General features: G+C 41.9%; 1 protein-coding gene across 1 annotated transcript in view; it reads left to right on the forward strand.

The window, feature by feature from the left end:
- The window catches only part of LOC135220919 (THO complex subunit 5 homolog B-like), a 255,615-nt gene that overhangs the window by 63,645 nt on the left and 173,102 nt on the right, over positions 1–18,868 (forward strand). Inside the window, exon 5 of the mRNA XM_064258553.1 lies at positions 11,489–11,674. Within this exon, the coding sequence (XP_064114623.1) occupies positions 11,489–11,674 (186 nt within the window). The remainder of the gene's footprint in view (positions 1–11,488; positions 11,675–18,868) is intronic.

The following is an 18,868-nucleotide window of genomic DNA, read 5'->3' on the forward strand; positions in this document are numbered from 1 at the left end:
CTTCCTCAATTCATTTCAGCCATTGAAGAGGCAGATGAACAACACCAGTCGGTCTTCTCTGCTGCCTCTTAAGCGGTACAGGGAGGCTTTCGGCAAACCACAGCCGCTGTGGATCCCTCAGTCTTTGCCCCGGTCTGACTCACTTCTCATCCATGGGATTTCCCAGTGATGTCTCCTGCTTGCCTTTTTGTAGAGCACCCAAAGCACCACTTTAAGCTCCCATCTCTTCTCAAGCACCCAGTGCCCACCTCAATCAAGATGAACCTTCTTTGGCGCCCATCAGCCAACCGCTTTCTAAAATCATGAGCTACCTTAAGAAAGCTCCCGCCTCCAAGCCAGCTCAGGATTTGTCCTTGTCTCCAATCCCATCAGTGGATGAAGAGATCAACCAAGACTGCTCCTCCTTCAGCATATGTAACTCTTCTTTCTAGATTGGACAGTTTGAGCCCTTGTAAAGAAAATAGGACTTGTAAGAGCACTTTGCGGAGCACTTGTTTTGTGTGCTGTCATTCATGGACAAAGTCATTAGGGATATCTCTTCAGAACTCACAACCCTTTTCTCTCTGGGTTCTGAAGAAAATAAAACTTTGGTGCTTTTTCACCAGAGGAGTCACACAGTCTCAGAGGTCGTTGTCGTTATTGTCACCCTTGGATTCGCTTCACCTCATCCCTCGGTTGATCATGGAAGAGATCACTACAGATCACATGAAGAAGTCCACTCAAGACCAAGTCCACTCAAGACCTCTTAGCTCAGTCTTCCAAGCACCCCAAGAGTTCGTTGTTGTCGTTGTTCCCAAGATGGTCTCTGCTGCAGCAGCATCCGTTTTGTGGAAGCAAGCCTAAGTTGCAAACTAGACCCCACTCCACATCTGGTTCCTGTCTAGAATCATCAAGAGGAGCGCTTCCAAAACATTGACGAAGAAGTGAACAAGTAGTCCTTGGTGGCCTGGTTGAGGCCAGAGTTCTCCATTTTTAGGAGAAGTGGGATCACAGAGGGCCAGACCAGTGGATTGTCAAGATTCTGAAAGAGGGCCACAGTCACCTTTCCCATCGTTTTGCCGGCCCACTCAGCAGGCTCAGAGAAGTGTTCAGTCCTTTTGAATGAAGTATCTTCTCAACTTCTGCAGAGAGCCATAGAAGTTGAGGACATGTGCACAGAGGGCTTCTACAGTCATCTGTTTGTAGCTCCCAAAATGTTGGGCAGTTGGAGACCACCAGTCCTAGACCTAAGCATCCTCAGTCATGGCATCCATTCACCCAGGCAATTGGATGATAACGGTGGACATGCTAGGTGCATACTTCCATATCCGCATCCATCCTGACTCCAGGAAGTATCTCGGGTTCATCTTCCAGGGCAGAGTTCCATTTTCCATCTCTCTCCTTCAGCCTCTCCATGGCACCTTAAGTGTTTACTTGAATCCTCTCCCCTCTTGCAAAATAGCTTCACCTGATGGACATCAACTTCAAACTTTACCTGGACAACTGACTTCTTCGATCCCCCTCGAAGGAGAAGTGCATGAAGGACCTGCAGACTCTTCACTTTACTCAAGAACTAGGAATTCTTTTAAATGTTCCAAAGTGCCAGTAGCCCTTACAAAGGAGATTCTCAACTGCCAGACCTTTTGGGTTTTTCCATCTTCCAAGAAAATCACCAACTGCCTCCAGACAGTTCTCAGTGTTTTTTACCTCTTGTCGTGTTCTGCCCGTTAATGGATAAGCCTACTGGGACTCTTTGGTCCATCAAGACCGATATCAAGTTGGGCAGATTGCACATGAGAGTCCTCCAATTCTACCTAAAAGCCACCTGGAAAACCCAACAGGACTCTCATGTTTCTCATCATGCGGGAAATAAAATTGGACCTTCAGTGGTGGCTGTCCAAAGGAAGACATTCACAGGGAAAGTCTTTACGTCCTCCGAGCCCCAACCTAGATTTCTACCCAGATTCCTGGGATCTAGGCTGAGGAGCCCTTCTAGGAAATCAGGAAGTTTCCGGGACATGTTCCCCAGGAGAAGAGAAACCTCATATCAAAATCAGGGTGTTAATGGACTTTCATCAAGGTCTTCAGTACTTCTCGGCCATAACTTAGAACAAGACTGTGGTAGTTCATGCGAACAACACTACTGCACTGTCATATATATGAAAAAGGGCCACATTCCTTTTCCCTCTGTGAGGCAACAAAGGATCTTTGGGCAGTCCAAAATCAAGTGATGCTGGTCACTGGATTTATTCAAGGAAAACTAAATGTTCTGGTGGACTAACTGAGCCATCGGAAGCTGGTCCTTCCCACTGAAGTGACTTGGGATCACTTGGTTTGCGTCAACCTTTAGAGACTGGGCCAAAACTGACCGTAGACCTGTTTGCCACTTCAAGAAACAATCTTCATCTTTTCTTCTGCTCTTCAGCCCTGGATCTCATAGGTAGTGGCATCAGTGGACCTCATGCAGTGCATTGTAAGTATTACTTAAGGTTTGTTGCAGCATGCCTTTGGCCCCTAGCTGCAACCACTTTCATTCCTTGTACTGTACCTCCTTTCATATTCTCTTTCTTAATCTTAATTTCAACCCTCTCCTAACACTTAATTCATAGTGCAACTGCGAGGTTTTCCTCCTGTTACACCTTTCAAACTTTTACTGTCATTTCCATTTCGGTACTGAATGACCTCATAGGTCCCAGTGCTTGGGCTTTGACTTAAATTCTATATTCAACTCGACTCAACCAAGACTGGTCAGACCTGGATCTGTATGCCTTCCACCTTCTACATCTTTGATACACTTCCTAGGCTGCATCTCCAAAGACAGTGGCTACTCAAACAACCTCACTTCAAGACTTACCACCAAAGGTTGTCCACTCTTGCGCTGACAGGCTTCAGACTCAGGAAACTCATCAGAGTGAATACTGAACAGTTATTTTTGAATAAAAAAAAATTTCACATTTGATTCAATTTAAGATCATTCATAGAAGCTTACATTTTTGAGTTTCGTTTACAAGTGGTGACCAAAATTGTCCATGAACCAATCTAAACATTCATTTCTGGGCTCGGCCGTGTCGCTCCGTGAAATAGGTTCCTTTAGCACTATTTCTAAGGTAAAATATTGTTATAATACCAGAGAACTGCTAAATTGGACATGCCAGAATATTCTGGCTCGCTCACCTTTATTAAAAGGTGTTGGTATGGTTCCTGGGGCGAGTGAAAACCACTACCACGGGACCCTCTCCAATTAGCCTCTCCTACATCAAAAACCCTTCAGGATATATGTTTATTTTTGCATAAGACAGTGAATAACTTGCATGATCTTATCCTGAATTATTTAAACAAACTTTTTTGCAAGTCTTTCGCAATTTTTGGTTCAGTGTCATACAAGTGATGATCAAATTTGTCAATGAACCAATTTAACCAATCTAGAAAAAATTATCTGCGTTATGGCTTCAGGATATGTTTATTTAGACATAAAACAGGTGAAAACTGTTAATAACTGAAATTCAATAATTCCTTGAAATTGGGGGTCGATATGCTCCATGAACGTTTGACTAACAGTGATTTCCTGTTCTGTAGTATGTGTACCCAGATCTTAGGATTGAAAAATACCTGCTTACACATTTTAAGAAAGTATAGCCCAGTCGCTTTGAGAATAAATTTGTAGCTGGTTTTTATACCATATTTAGTGTCCTTTAATTTTTTTTTTTTTAAGATAAGTCTGAAATGCATGTGTCTTAGTGGTCCAAGTTTATGTTTTTATTGGCCCAACCTAACCCTAGAGGAAGGTTATCTTTGCTAAATAGCAATCAGCATGCTTATATGTTTCCAAGTACTAGTACATACAAACCATTGCCTCATACAGAAGTATCTCAGTGCAAGCTGGAATGAATCATTGAAAACTTGGTAATATGGAAGTTACTGTTGGAGATAGGGAAGGTATCTCGCACTCACTTTTCTTTCTGCTGTAATAGAGAATAGACGTGCTGCAATTCCCTGGTTGATTTTGTCTTTTTCTTGCATGCTTCATGTTTTTTTATCCAGACTCTCTTGGCACTGGATATGCCAGTCTGTGGGCTTACTAATGTCCTCTTGTTGGAGGGAGTATGTTAGGAAGGTGTTCATTCGCTACAGCAGAGTGCTGCGTTGAAAACCATTGCAATGGTGTCCCTCCAAACCGTTTCTTGTCTTGACCTCTGGCTAGATCTGTTCATCTGTGCTTCTAAGGTTATATTTACTAGTATGATTGATGAATACAGTACCTGATTTGTGTATTGATGATCAATATTCATTAAGTGTTTAATTTGATGTCTTTGAGTATGTTATGTTTTTGACAAATATACATAATAAGAATGTTACATAAACTGCATTGAGTTGAAAAAATTTGAACTATTGGGATATGTTGCTTGCGAGTGTGGTACATTTACTAGTACAGAAATATGTAGGTAACTTTCAAAATTTTTTCATATTTTATTTAACTGTAGCATTGTACTACTTTGTAAGCATTTTTTTTTACCATTGCAGTTGTTTCTGCATTTGATCGTTAGTGTATTAGCTTTGTGATTTTGTATTAAAAAAAGTGGTAGGTGACAGGATACGGGTTAAAAAAAAAAAAGAACAGGCTTATGAAGGCTCCAAACAACTTTGTCTCACGCTATAGTTGCTGCCATAATAAATATTCATTCCTGATAAATTTTTTAATATGCATTTGTGTGCTTCAGTACCAATTGACCAAAAATATGCATTAACCATAGTGGTAATAATATTGTTACGAAAGTATTAGGAGATACAGCAAAGAATGGATTTTCTTGAGGTAAGCTCGGTTGATACAGTTTTTAGATAGATTTAAGTTAATTATTACCTATTACTTACCATCCAGAACAAAATACAGTGCATCTATAAATCACTGTGAAAAGATAACACAGCATCTGTGATTATATTTCATCTGTAGTGTGGTTTAGTGTTTTCAAGGGGTTCTGAAGATTTTATTTTCTTTTTTCTTTTTTTCATGAATTTTGAACTTTGCTTATATTTTCAACTTGTTAAAGGTTCAGGAACCTAACCTTATGTATGTAGAGTCTTAAGTTGTTTAGAACAGATTTTTGAAAATTAGATAACTGGAAGTTATTGTTTTTATGCATGACACTTACCTGGCAGGTTTTTTTTTTTTTTTAATAATATATAGCTTGGTATTTTCTGAAGTCCGACAGAATTTAAAAAACTTCCGACACGCAGTGGTCGGTCAGGTGGTTAGTACCCATTCCCGCCGCTGGGAGGCGGATATCAGGAACCATTCCCATTTTCTATTCATAAATTTTCTGTCGCCGGTACTGAAAACACCTGTTTTCAGTACCTCCGGCTTAGGATTTTTGGAAACTTCATTTGCCGCTAAGTATCCTAATTGTCTTTTAGTTTATTTACTTGGATTTGTGGCTAGGCATACGCTATCTTAAATTGATTTGAATTTGATTCATTTTTGCATAAGATATCTGAATCTAGTTAGGCTAGTTTCAGACGGTGTTTTGTCTGCAAAGATAGGGTGTGGCTACCGAAAGCTTCGGTAGTTCCGCACTTGGGGGGCGCAATTAATCAGTAATCATGTCTTTTTCCGTAAGGAAAAAGTATGATTCGTATGTACGCAATTAATCAGTAAACGTGTCTAATTCCGTAAGGAAAAAGTTTGTTTAGTATGTACGCAATTAATCAATTACGAAAGTCAGGGTAGTGATACTGCTAACCTTCCGGTAGACTTTATTTTGCCTAACCTCGTAGTATGGCCTACGGGTTATGACTATGTCTGCGAGAGGTGATCGCTCTCCTTCATTGTGAAGAGTTCTACTTCTGTTATTGTTACGCCTAACCCTGTAATGTTGCCTTCGGGCCCGAAAACAGTGTCTGTAGAGGTTATTGCCCTTTCTCTTATACTATTTCGATTCGTAACTTAGAATCGAAAGTGTGTGCTTTAGAGAGCAATAGTGAAGTGGCTAAGTGCAGTTTGCAGTGCCCCTTGTGTAGTGGAGGGTGCGTCAGATCGGCCCTGTAACGCCTCTAGGTCTAGACCTCTGTCGAACTCCCAGAACCAAGGGAGAGGGCATGTCGAAAGCCGAAGGAGGGTTACAGGGAACCCCACCGATCTGGCGTGCCTTCGGCAGTTTCTGATGAAAATCCCCAGACTGCCAAAGTGCGTGCACATGCACGAATCCTGAAGGATTGCTTCTCGTCCTCCGAGGCGTCCTCCCCGCACAAGGGTTGGAGCTCTCGGAAGGACTCGCGCCCTCTAAGAAGCTTTATAGAAGAGGACGCTTCACGTCCCCTCTCCCTCGTTATGTGTTTCAGTGAGAAGTAAGAAGGCGAAAGTTGCCTGATCACGTGTACTTCTTTCCACCAAGAAATATGAAAAAGAAGGCAGTTTCTCTCGCTTGTTTTGACGCCTGTCAGGAGCGTGACGCTTTTCTGCACGCTTATTGGGACGATCGGCTTGAACAGGACGCTCGGATGGACGCACTCATGGACGCCGAGCGCGCACCAGGACGCCGAGCGTCCTCGCCAGTGGACGCCGAGCGTCCTCGCCAGTGGACGCCGAGCGCGCACCAGGACGCCGAGCGTCCTCGCCAGTGGACGCAGAGCACGCACCAGAACGTTTCTGTTCAACTCTTCAAGCTCTTGTTTAAGATTTGAGCCTCAAGAAAGTGAACAGAACTTCGTCTTAGAAACCCAGCAAGACCTCGGGTTTCGTGAATTCAAGAGGTCTCTGTCAATATTATATTGCTTTTCGCAAAGGTGGATGGAGTTAAGGAAAGCTCAAGGGAAGATCTCGTTTTCTCTACCTCAGTCAAGACTTTGAGATAAGACAGTTACGGGTTATGTAAAGGCTCGACGTCCTGAACGTCAGGATTTTCGGCAACGTTCAATAGGATTCTTGCAAAGGCACTCATCAAAAGGACGCTCTTCAGGAAAGCGCAAGACAGGACTTCCTTTGCCATACTGCCAATAAATTTAAAGCTTTTTTAGACCATCTGAAAAGGGAAGGGTTTTTTTCAGATGATAGATTTTGTTAGTTTCTAGTCGAGACTTCCATGCCGATTGAGCATCGTCGTTCTACCTACCGTAAGCCCAGTCTCTTAACAGGATTCTTGTCCCTTCCTTGTTTGAGACGGGAATCGAAAAATAAAAGGCTCGACTTCCTTGATTACGTTTTGTCAATTCAGTGACTTTCCCCCATTGACAATATACTATCGTTTTGTCAAGTAAGTGGGTCTCCCCTCATTGACAAAATATCTCTCTGTACCGTTAATGGGTTAGTTCTCATTGACAAACATCTCATTAACTTGATATTGCGTAAGCGAATAAGGAAAGGTTCGGAAGAGCTCTCCTTCCTCATTCGCAGACTCGTACAAGAAATAGACTTGTAGACTACGTCAATGAACGCTTATGTCCAGTATCTTAGAAGCTTGAGATGTCTGCTTCGATTCTCTAAGTTTTGTTCATGAAACTTGCCTGTCAGATATGTATGTAGCTGTATTTCCGAATTCAGCTATATATATGTCTGCCAGGTAAGTATGAACAAACTTTATTGTGATATAATAAAATTTTTTGCCTTGCGTTATTTTACTACTGGTTGGTTCAAGTCATACACGCTTGCTGTAGTTACCTCTTCGGATGGCAACCGAGAGGTCTATTGTCTACTATTTTAATGACATTTAATCGTCACTCCCGGCAGCCTTCCAGGAGTTTCCGATTTATCTTTTAACGTTGTATGGTAGTGTTCTGACGACACAAACGCATCTATATATTTAGCGTTTTCTGGTTCGCTTAAATATACCAGCTTGAGAGTCTCTTTTTGTTCAAAAAATAACGGACCTATTTCTTCGTAGAATAGGGTAGCTGGCAACCCAGACATAAAGTTAAGAGATGACGTTCGTAAGCTGCTGGCTGCTGCTGTGTCTGACTGTCCAAGTTCCAACCGAGCCAGTAACAGATCGTGCGCTGTCATGCGCTGTAGGTTACGTCTCTCTCTCCTGCGGGATTCACTGACTAACCGTATCTCTATGCTGGCGGTTACGTCTCTCCTGCGGGATTGACTGACTAACTGTATCTCTGTCCTACAATCACGGACTTTAGCCTAAGATTGAGGGGATTTCTTGACGTGAATGAATAAACGTTTTGCATTAGTTTTGCCTTACTATGTTCAACAGAGTTATCTCTTAATCCTTTCGGTGCTCGTTACCGCACGGTATAGAACTACGAGTCTACCGCAACATGGCACTTTTATATGCTTTCCTGCTTAGGCAAAGCGCAGCCTTATAGGGAACTAAGCATACTCGGTGAGGGAATGGATGAGCTTGCTGGGGACCATTTACCTTCCTGAAGAAGTTTTCTGTTTTCCCCGCGCAATAGACTGCAATTCAGACCACAGTTTTTTCCTACCGGGAAACTGAAATATTATTCAAGATCTAGGAATTATTCTGAACATCTCTCAGTGCGTCATGATAGAAAGAAGGTGCCGGACATCTGGATAGTGTCTCAGATGTCCTGGATCTTAATCTAAAAGAACTAATGCAATTCGGTCGTCCCTCCAGTCCTCGAAACGAGTTTTTGGAACCAGTGGTCCACATCAACTCTGATATTCCACAGCGCTCTCATATCTTAAGAAGTATCTTCTCTCGGTCCCTGCTCGAGTTTACGAGAAAGAGCCTGTTATAACAACAGGCGTAGAATGTAACGATCATCTAGAGGTTCGTTACAGGATTGCAAAAGTCCGTACGAATCGTCTCGATCGACGGCAGCAACGATAGATTACTAACATGCTAGGTATTTTAATTAAGTGGTGTTCTTTTTATGGTTGTCTGAGAGGGTTATTTCCTCTTCAGTATGTGAAGTGTATTGTGTTACGTTAGCTTTGTGTGTGGTTCAGGTGGTCTAACTTATCCTAGCATGAATGCCCTGGTAAGAGAGGGCTAGGGTTTCCTGTCAACAATTGGTCCCGTCCAGTTTGTCAGACCCTTGTTATTAGCTTTCTCAACAAACAGGTCACGTCCTAGTTGAGAGCTACTAAGGTTTAGCAGGCTAAGAGGCAGGACCTACGAAGTCAGCTACCTTAGCAGGTAAGGAACTTAATAAATAATTTTAAAAATTAGTTAATTTTTGAATTATGACGATGTTGCTGTCTGTGACCCACCTCCAAATGTGTCAATCAGCTATATATATACCTGCCAGGTAAGTGTCATGCATAAAAATGATATTGTTATGATACAATAAGTTTTATGCATACTTACCTGGCAGGTATATATAATTAAATTCCCACTCCTCCCCTCAGGAGACAGGGTTCAGAGAAAATCTGAGGAAAACGGGAATAGTTCCAAGTACCACCGCCACGGGAACGTGGGGGAGATCACCTGAACTACCAGTGGGCTAGCGGTTGCCGAGAGTTTTGAAAATTCTGCCAGTGCGAACAGACAACAGAGAATGTTGTTTGACAGATTTGCATCTGTCAAACAACAAAGACCTTCACGATCATTGAGGTCTGTGGAATCTCGATTCTAGCTCACCATCTACTTTTTGCCTCGCCTGTTTTCTCGGAGTCAGACACTCGTGCGAGATCAGGCGACATATAGTAGCCCTGAGTTTCTTATTGACGAAGTCGATTGCGGACGACGTTGGGTTGCGTTGATACACCCCCCAAGGTTTGCTTAGTTTGAATCGCCCAGGCAGTCCAGACACTCATCCGTCAGCTAAGAATAGTGCCTTTTGGTCTTCAGGGTACAGCCTTGCTGTCCTTGATTCGTCTGACTGGTCAACTGGTCGTTCACCTGACTTTAGTACAGACTGTGCATTTCCGGATCGAAGCTTTCAATATGGAACTTAGACGTAGTCTGAAGTTCTTGATGTCAAAGCATTCGAACCTCTCCTGCCTGTTTACTTCTTGTATGTGATCAGGAAGGCCTTCTTCTAACCACCCTAGATACGACAAAGAGGGTTAGTAAGATTTTAAGCCATCGTCACAAGTTTTGGCTTTAGAGAACACAAGGAGGTGTGTTCTCTAAGCCTTTCGTTATGGCCTAAGAATGGAAACCCTTTTTGTCCTTGGGCCAGGATCTTGGAAGCAAGGATGGCACAAGTTAGTGGGCAGGAGCCAGAGAGAGTCCTGTGCCCTGTCAGGTCTCTCAAGTTTTATCTACTTAAAATCAAGAAAGTCGAAGTCAGTCGGTCAATCGGCAGTGTTCCGAAAAAGACCAGACTTGCCCATATCGAAGTACACCCTGGTTTTAGGGTTAAGGAGTTCTTTCAAAATGCTCCTTCATTGTGTTTTTGCACAAAGATTGTAAAGCTTGTATCACTTGAATGCTCACGAGGTGAGGGCGCGGCCTCGGAAGCATTTCAACAGAGCATGGCACTCAGCAACATCCTGGTACCATGTTTTAGCGAAGCAACTCTGGGTTCACTTCACACTCCCTGCGAGATGTGAAAGTGGCATATGAGATTCTGCTGCTCGCTAGGGCCATACGTGTCTGCAGACAAAATCTTGGGGGCAAGAAGTACTACTCATCCTATCCTGTAGAAAATGGTTAGGAAGAGCTCTTAATTTAGTTGGGGAGTCGCTGACAACGGCGACTTCTTAACTCTGAAGCCTTAGTTAACACACATTAACTTTGGCTAGGTTGGTCAGGTGGTGATATATATAATTATATATATATATTTATTTTACTTCTTAGCCCTCATGGTATGGTCAATATCGTCTAGTCACATTGTGGTCACGCCCCCGTTGACAGATCATCTGGAGTGCACCAGCTTTATAGGTCTCTACCTCGCTGGCAACTCTAGTAAAGCAGAAGCAGACTTGGGTGACAGTAATCACGAAGTCGGCTATGCTAACAGGTGGAACCAAGATGTAAATCATCTGCATGCATTTGTGTCCCAAAATCCTTCTATTCTGTCCCCTTCCCACCTCCAACGGTGGGGTTCAACTATATTATATATCTGACAGGTAAGTTCATGAGCAAAATGATATTGTTATGATACAATAAAGTTTGTTCATATTTAACTGGCAGATATATATATATTCAAGTACCCACCCACCTCCCCTCAGGGGACAGTGGAAATAAAAATTATGAATAGAAAATGGGAATGGTTCCTGATATCCGCCTCCCAGCGGCGGGAATGGGTACTAACACACCTGACCGACCACTGCGTCGTGTCGGAAGTTTTTTAAATTCTGTCGGACTTCAGAAAATACAGCTATATATATACCTGCCAGGTAAGTATGCATAAAAACTTTATTGTATCATAACAATATCATTTTTCTATTTAGTGTGTGCATATTCAGATGAGGTTGATGAAAGCAATTTAGAATTGTAGAAAGAAATTGGAAATGGGATTCAGTTTTTTTTAGCAACATTTTCCTGTTCTGTAAGAGATTGATGTTTTAATTTATGAATGTAAGAGATTGATATTTTTAATTTATGAATTTGCAAAAGAAAGCTCAGTAATGATATATTTTAACACTTTCCAACAGACAGAAACCTTGGAAGATCCCCACAAACAGCGTTTGGCTCGGCTTCAGTGGGAACTTGAGCAGCGCCGTGATCAAACACAGTTGTTTGACAAACTGACACAAGAGAAAGAGGCTGTTGGAGAGACAATTAATGAACATGACCGGAAACTGGCTTCCTTGGCACCCAGGATCAATGCTATACTTGAGGTATTTATAGTGGTCACTTGCGTGTTATTTGGATTACTAAAGAAATATTGTCAACTTTGGATACTTATTCTTCTAATACTATTATTATTATTCAAAGAAAACTCATAATCACTTGAGTTAATAAAATAAAATGGAAAAGTAAATCCACAATAATATGCCTTTTTGATCTTGTTATTTAAAATACAAAGCAGAAAGCTTTCAAGGACCTGCACGGTCCTTGTCAAGGAGGACCATGCAGGTCATCGAAAGCTTTCTGCTTTTTATTTTAAATAACAAGATCAAACAGACATATTATTGTGGATTTACTTTTCCATTATTATTATTATTATTTTATTATTACAGTGGTACCTCGAGATACAAAATTAATCCGTTCTGAGACGGCCTTCGTATCAAGAGTTTTTCGTATCTTGGAACACATTTTACATGTAAAATGGCTAATCCGTTCCAAGCCCTCCAAAAACACCCCAGTAAATTATATTTCCAGGCCTAAAACACATGTTCTAGGGTTATGACGGAAGAAATATGACTCCAAAAAGGCAAAATACTGTACATACTTGAGTAATATTCAACTGCATATAATGTTCAACCCCATTTTTACTGCATATATTAGGACTTTAGCATATGTCCCTTAGCAATAAGCCTAGCCTATGTAGCGGTTTGCTACTGTAGCCTAGTCTATGATTCTGACATCTAAACCTATGAGCTAAAAGCTTAGAATATGCCTATAAAATGTATAAATAATCAGTATGTACTCATTTCAAATAATTATTAATTAATCATTAACTATAATACACCAACAAACAAAAAACAAACCTTCCTTAATCGATTGTTTACATTCAGCTCTTACCCGTCTTACGAGTATGGAACGAGCAATCATTTTTCCTAGCACACAGTAGCCATAAATTGTCATTAGTATCTATCTTCAACTAATGAAAACCACCAAACAGTATAATAACCATTCATTTCTATTCTTTATTCTATCTTTACCTAATGAAGATACCGAGTTACTGACACTATAATGAAACATACATATACGTAACGTAATAATAAAGCAGAAGAAGAATTCTAAAAAATGCGTATTTGTTGGCAGTCTGATTTATTTTATATTTTATGATATCTAATTCACAATTTTTTATTAAATGTATTGCATGTACTCATTTCAAATAATTATTAAGTAACCATTAACTATAATAAACAAAAACAAAAAAAGCTTCCAAACGTCTGTTTACATCCAGCACTTACGAGTATCGAACGATCGCCAAGCAATCACTTTTACACAGTAAGCCATAAATTTTCATTATCTCTCTTCAACCACTGAAACTACCAAACAGTATAATAACCATTCATTTCTATTCTTTATTCTATATTTACCTAATGTTTTTTTTTTTTTTTTATTAAATGTATTGCATGAATACTAAGTTTTTCAATTTACAGCAACCTTTTACCAATAGAATACTTAAAGCACAAGGGGTAGATGCTGACCAATAGGAGAGCAGGACCTTATGGGGTGACTAGCATCAGGAACCAATGGGAGAGCGGGAGGATAGTGGTGAGTTTACTCAGTTGGCAGCGCGGGAGTTTTAAAATTGTTCTCGGTGGTCCGGGCGAATCTCGGGACTTTATAGCAACAACCTTTCATATCTTGAAAACTTTTCGTATTTAGAGCAGTAAAATTTTTCGTATTGGCTTTCGTAACTTGGATTTTTCGTAAGTTGAGCCTTTCATATCTCGAGGTACTACTGTATTATTATTATTATTATTATTTTAGTATTATTTTGTTTATATGCGGAATAAACCTTCGGTCTTAACAACAGGATAAATCTCAGTGCCAGCTGGAAAACTAATTTAAAACAATAAAAAATTGTACAGCAAGGAATCTGTGAGATCTGGCAACTCCTGCATGTACAAGGTGATAGCTAGTCAAAGACCGTGCACAGCACTGTGAAGCATTTAGTCTTTTCTTAACCGCCTAGGAGAGTAGATGCTTACACTTTCCTTCCAAGCCGTTTGATTTGTACCCATGTTTCCTTTCTTTTTCAGTGTGTTTGTTGTGTGAGTGTTTCTATTTCATAATGGATTTCTCTGAGTCTTCACTGCTTAACCAACGCATATGCCGGGTATTCAGGGATTCCTGTGCTCCAGGTTTTTAGCGTATACAAACACTGATCCTCATACAACATGCAGTAGGTGCTGAGCTAATTGTACTACTACCAATCCCTGCCCGAAATGTCGTTCCTGGCCTAAGTTGCAGTGGAGGGTGTTTTACAAGAAGAGGGAACATCGCAGAGTGTCTACTTGTCCTTCTTGGGAGGATTTTTCTTCCTGTTTGGACGATTCGGCTTCTCATTCTTCCGCGAGCACTCTCCCTGTTGCAAATTCGTTTGTACCCGTCACCTTCCATTTCTTCCATTGATTCGTCGTTGGAAGTTTCGGGAGTCCCTCAGGATAATGTTATGTGTAATGTAGCCCCCTCTCCCTCGGGTTCTAATACTCTTCCCGAGAAGGAGGAGGCTACGCCATCTAATTCTTTAGTTTCAGATTCTGAGTTAACCAAGATGGTGCCTGTTTGGGTGTCGCTTGGTCTATGGGGTTCACCCTCCTTGGATGGCTGCTTGTTGCATTTCTTGGAGGCGCATATCCCCCCCAGGCCCCTATAGCAGCCTACCTCCCCCAGGACTCCTCTATGTTGGCTCACGAGTTCTGCTACCTTGCAAGGCGCCGTTGTCAATGTCAGCATTCTCTGGGTCATCTCTTATCGCTCCACCAGTGAGGCCATTGACCAGCACTGGCCTTAGAGATGTCATGACGTCACTCCCAGCGTCCTCTCAGCTTATGACGTCGGATGCGGTGGCCACTCATCGTCTGTCATTATGACATCATCCCTTCCCAGTGTGAGGTCATCATCTCTCGCCGAGCCATGGGAGGCATTGATTCAGGCTGCCTACAAGATGAGTTGTAAACAGTGTTTCTTCCCTTCTGCCTGCAAGTAAGAAACCTCATAGAGGGGGAGTTTCACTCCTCCTGCTTCTTCCCCATCACTGCCTCGCCCTCATGTCAGACATTGGAGGATTATGGACTTTGTGGTTTTGTCTTCTGCAAGCAAAAGGAGTGCATCACCATCTGCCCGACACGATTGTGTCTCTCCCATGCATGTTCGAGTTCGTGCGAGCAAGAGGAGTGCATCGCCATCTGCCCCACACGGCTGTGTCTCTCCCTTGCACATTCATGGTTGTGAGGTTGGCAGTTGGCCTTGTTGAAGGAATGCATTCTTATCTTCAATACAGGGCCATGTATCTCCCGTACGTGCTGGTAATGCATCGTTGACTTCCCTTCACGGCCGTGCCTCTCCCTCTCACACGTGTTCATGACAGTGGGAGTGTTGAAAAGGATAAAAGTGCTTCTCCGTCTTCCATACGCAGATGTAAATCCTCCTTGCATGTACGTGCTGATGATATCAGAGGTACTACCCCCTCTTCCTCTGTTACTGTGCCAGTTCGTCGACATAAGAATGATAAGTTACCAATTAAAAGGTCGAAGGTTGCAGATAAGAAGGCGTCTCAAGTTACTTATTAGGATATTTTGCTCAGAAGAGTGCGGTTGATGGTCAGGAACGTGAGGCTTCCATGGTCTGCGGATGTGTTTCTCGTTCTCCTGGTAGATACTGTAATCTTAGGAGTCTTTCTCCTTCAGGTAGCTTTCTTTGTAGTCGTTCCTTTTCTCGGGACCGTGCTTGGTTGGTGACTCATGGACATGTACTCGAATTGTCATACGCCCACGTATGTGATTCATCCTGCGAACGCATGGATGGTTTGCCTGGCGGATGTGTATGTGATTCTTCCCGCTGATATGTATGTGGCTCGTCACACAAACATGAAGGCAGTTCAAGTCGGGACCTTGTTCAAGTGTCATTGCGTGGTGGTGTTCCGGAACCCTCAGTTTCAGGATCTTTAGGGTTTAGAGCCTACACTCCAGCCAAAGAGGACCAGGGAAGCTTCCCCAAAGGATGAGGATACTGCCAAACCTTCTTTCCGCCGTCGTTCCCCTTTGCCTGAGCAGAGGTTGTTGATCTCATTCGGGTATAGAGGCTTTGCTGGGTGCCAGACAGGATTCTAGGACCTCATTTGAGCTTTTTGTCGAGTCATGCTCATTCCATCTTGCAATGTGTGACCGCCTTGTTTTCTGACCTTGATGGCTCTCTGCGGTCCAATAGATCCTCCAAGTTTCTTCCTCCTCTCCTGCGGCATAGGAAGTACTACTCCACTAATGTGGTTTAACTGATGTGCCGTCACTTTAATCCTGACGTGATCAGTCTTAAGCCTAGTCTGACCCTAGAGCAGGTTAGGTTGGAAGGTCCATCCTTTTCGTCACAAGAGGACTTACCTATGGAGGCTGCTGCGGCTTCCATCTTCCAGACTGTCTCCTGGCTGGACTTGTGATTCACACTGCGATAGCCAGGAGTGCTTCGGATAGGACTGAGGGAGGTACAGTCAGTTCTTCCTCATTGACTAGGCTATTGCTGTCTGGTGCAAAGGCTATTTCTTACCTGGTCCATCTTAGTGCAACCTTGTGGGCCAACCAGCTCCTGGCCATGAGAGACGCAGCACTGTCAAAGGTGGCGGGGTCAGTGGACTTTTGAGTCTTGTCCGCTCTCAGGAATGGGGACCTCCTTGATTCCCAGTTTCTGTTTCCTAGGACTGAGTTGGAAGATACAATCGACTGATGGCTGGCAGATACTAAAGATAGGCTAGTCCATCAGGTAGTATCTAAGTGAGAGGCTCCTTCACGACACCCTCCTCCTCCTCCCCCCTCCCCCTCAGAGACAGGTAAGAAGACCTTCACTTGTCAAATCATCTCAGCATTTGGCTTCTGTGAGGGTCTCTTAATCTCCTTCACAGCCCAAGTCAAAGCAGCAGCAGTGTCCCTTACAATCCCGTCCCTACAAGCCTGGGAGGGCCTTTAGAGGAAGGGGCAGGGGGGGTCGTCAATAGTGTGCGCCTCCCCCTCCACCATTGCCACAGGTAGGGGGGTGCCTGGCAGGCCAGTGGGCCAAATGGCAATGGTATGGAGTGGAGAAATGGGTAGTAGACGTTCTTTGGGGTGGGATATCCCTACCCTTCAGCTTCTCTCCTTCTCTCTCGGACAGACCCTTTCTCGATCGGACATATGCTTACGGCTCCCTGAAGTTCTTGGCCCTCTGAGAGGAAGTGTTGGAAATGCTCAACAAGGGTATAATAGAAGAAGTAAAGCATCCTTCTCTGGGGTTTTACAGTTGAAAATTCCTAGTCCCGAAAGCGATGGGTGACTGGAGACTGGTAATCAACCTTTCCACTCTGGATCATTTTGTCAAGAAGAGGAGGTTCAGGATGGAGACGCCCCGCATGGTGTTGGCAGCGATAAGGGACAATTACTTCTTGCTGTCAATAGACTTGAAGGATGCTTACTTCCAGATTCCTATCCACCCTTTTTTCAGGAAGTTTCTTTGCTTCACTCTTGGAGAGCAGATCTTCCAATTCAAGGTACAGAAAGCCCTGGGTTAATGGCGGGGTTCCGCTCCTGGCTGATGCTGCTAACCAAAAATCGCCGCTAACAGAAAATTGGCAATAAGAGTACTAAAAACCTGCTTAACGGCGCTGTTAACCAGAGATTGGCACTGCTTTAACTAGAGATCAGCGCTGCTAACAGGATATCGGTACAGAAAATCCAGTCAACGTCGCTAGACAAGCCATGTAAAACCGGATAGCCATTAACCCTTAAACGCCAAAGCGGTAAAAAAAAAAAAAATTGTCTCCCATGTGCCGGAGGTGTTTCAGAGTAAGCGCGGAAGCGGAAAAAATATTTTTTTCAAAAAATCACAGCGCGCTTAGTTTTCAAGATTAAGAGTTCATTTTTGGCTCCTTTTTTGTCAATTGGCTGAAGTTTAGTATGCGACCATCAGAAATGAAAAAAATTATCATTATCATATATAAATAATGTGATATATGATAGCACAAAAACGAAATTTCATATATAATTGTAATCAAATCGCGCTGTGCGCAAAACGGTTAAAGGTAACAAGTTACTTTTTTTTCGTTGTAATGTACACAAAATTGGTATATAACAGTATTGTAAAACGTATAAAGTAACACAGAGAAAATATTATCACAAAATAATGCATGAATTCGTAACGCGTGCGAACGTAAACATATTTTTTTCAAAAATTCACCATAAATCTAGATATTGTCCTAGAGACTTCCAATTTCTTTCAAAATGAAGACAAAATGATTGAATATTACTATACTGTAAGAGTATTAGTTTGCAAATGCAGTTTTCGACCATATCTGATGAGTTAAAATTGACCGAATGTCGATTTTTTTAATATATTTTTTATATGCAATTATGTCGGAAATAAGAAAAGCTACAACCTTCAAATATTTTTTTTTTTATTCTACATGAAATTGCGCACATTTTCATATATAAAACTCTATGAAATGCCTAATATGAAACGGAGCAAATATTCCAAGAATGGGACGTACACATTTCGGAGATTTGTGGCGGAGAATCCGTGCGCGGAGGGAAGGAAAGATTTTTTAAAAATTCACCATAAATCTAAATATTTTTGCTAGAGACTTCGAATTTGTTTCAAGATGAAGATAAATGACTGAATATTACTAGACTGTAAGAGTTTTAGCTTACAATTGCGTTTATCTACCATTTCGGTAGTCAAGTTGACCAACGTGGTTTTTTTTCATTTATTGTTTGATTTATATGCAAATATTTCAAAAATGAGAAAAGCTACAACCTTCAATTATTTTTAATTGTATTCTACATGAAATTGCGCACATTTTCATATATAAAACTTTATGTAACGGCTAATTTAAAATGGTGCAAACATTACGACAATCACATGTATGATTTTTTTCGGAGAGAGTTACCGCTGCGGACGTAAAGAAAAATGTTATTTTTTTCATAAATTCACCATAAATCGAAATATTGTGCTAGAGACTTCCAATTTGTTGCAAAATGAAGGTAAATGCTTGAATATTACTAGAATATAAGCGTTTTAGCTTACAATTGCGTTTTTTTACCATTTCAATTTCGGTAGAGTCAAGTTGACCGAAGGTTGAAATTTTGGCAATTATCGTTATTTATATGAAAATATCTCAAAACTGATAAAAGCTACAACCATGGGTTGTTTTTAGTTGTATTGTGCATTTC

Source organism: Macrobrachium nipponense, chromosome 2, assembly GCF_015104395.2.
Source record: "Macrobrachium nipponense isolate FS-2020 chromosome 2, ASM1510439v2, whole genome shotgun sequence".
Classification (NCBI taxonomy): domain Eukaryota; kingdom Metazoa; phylum Arthropoda; class Malacostraca; order Decapoda; family Palaemonidae; genus Macrobrachium; species Macrobrachium nipponense.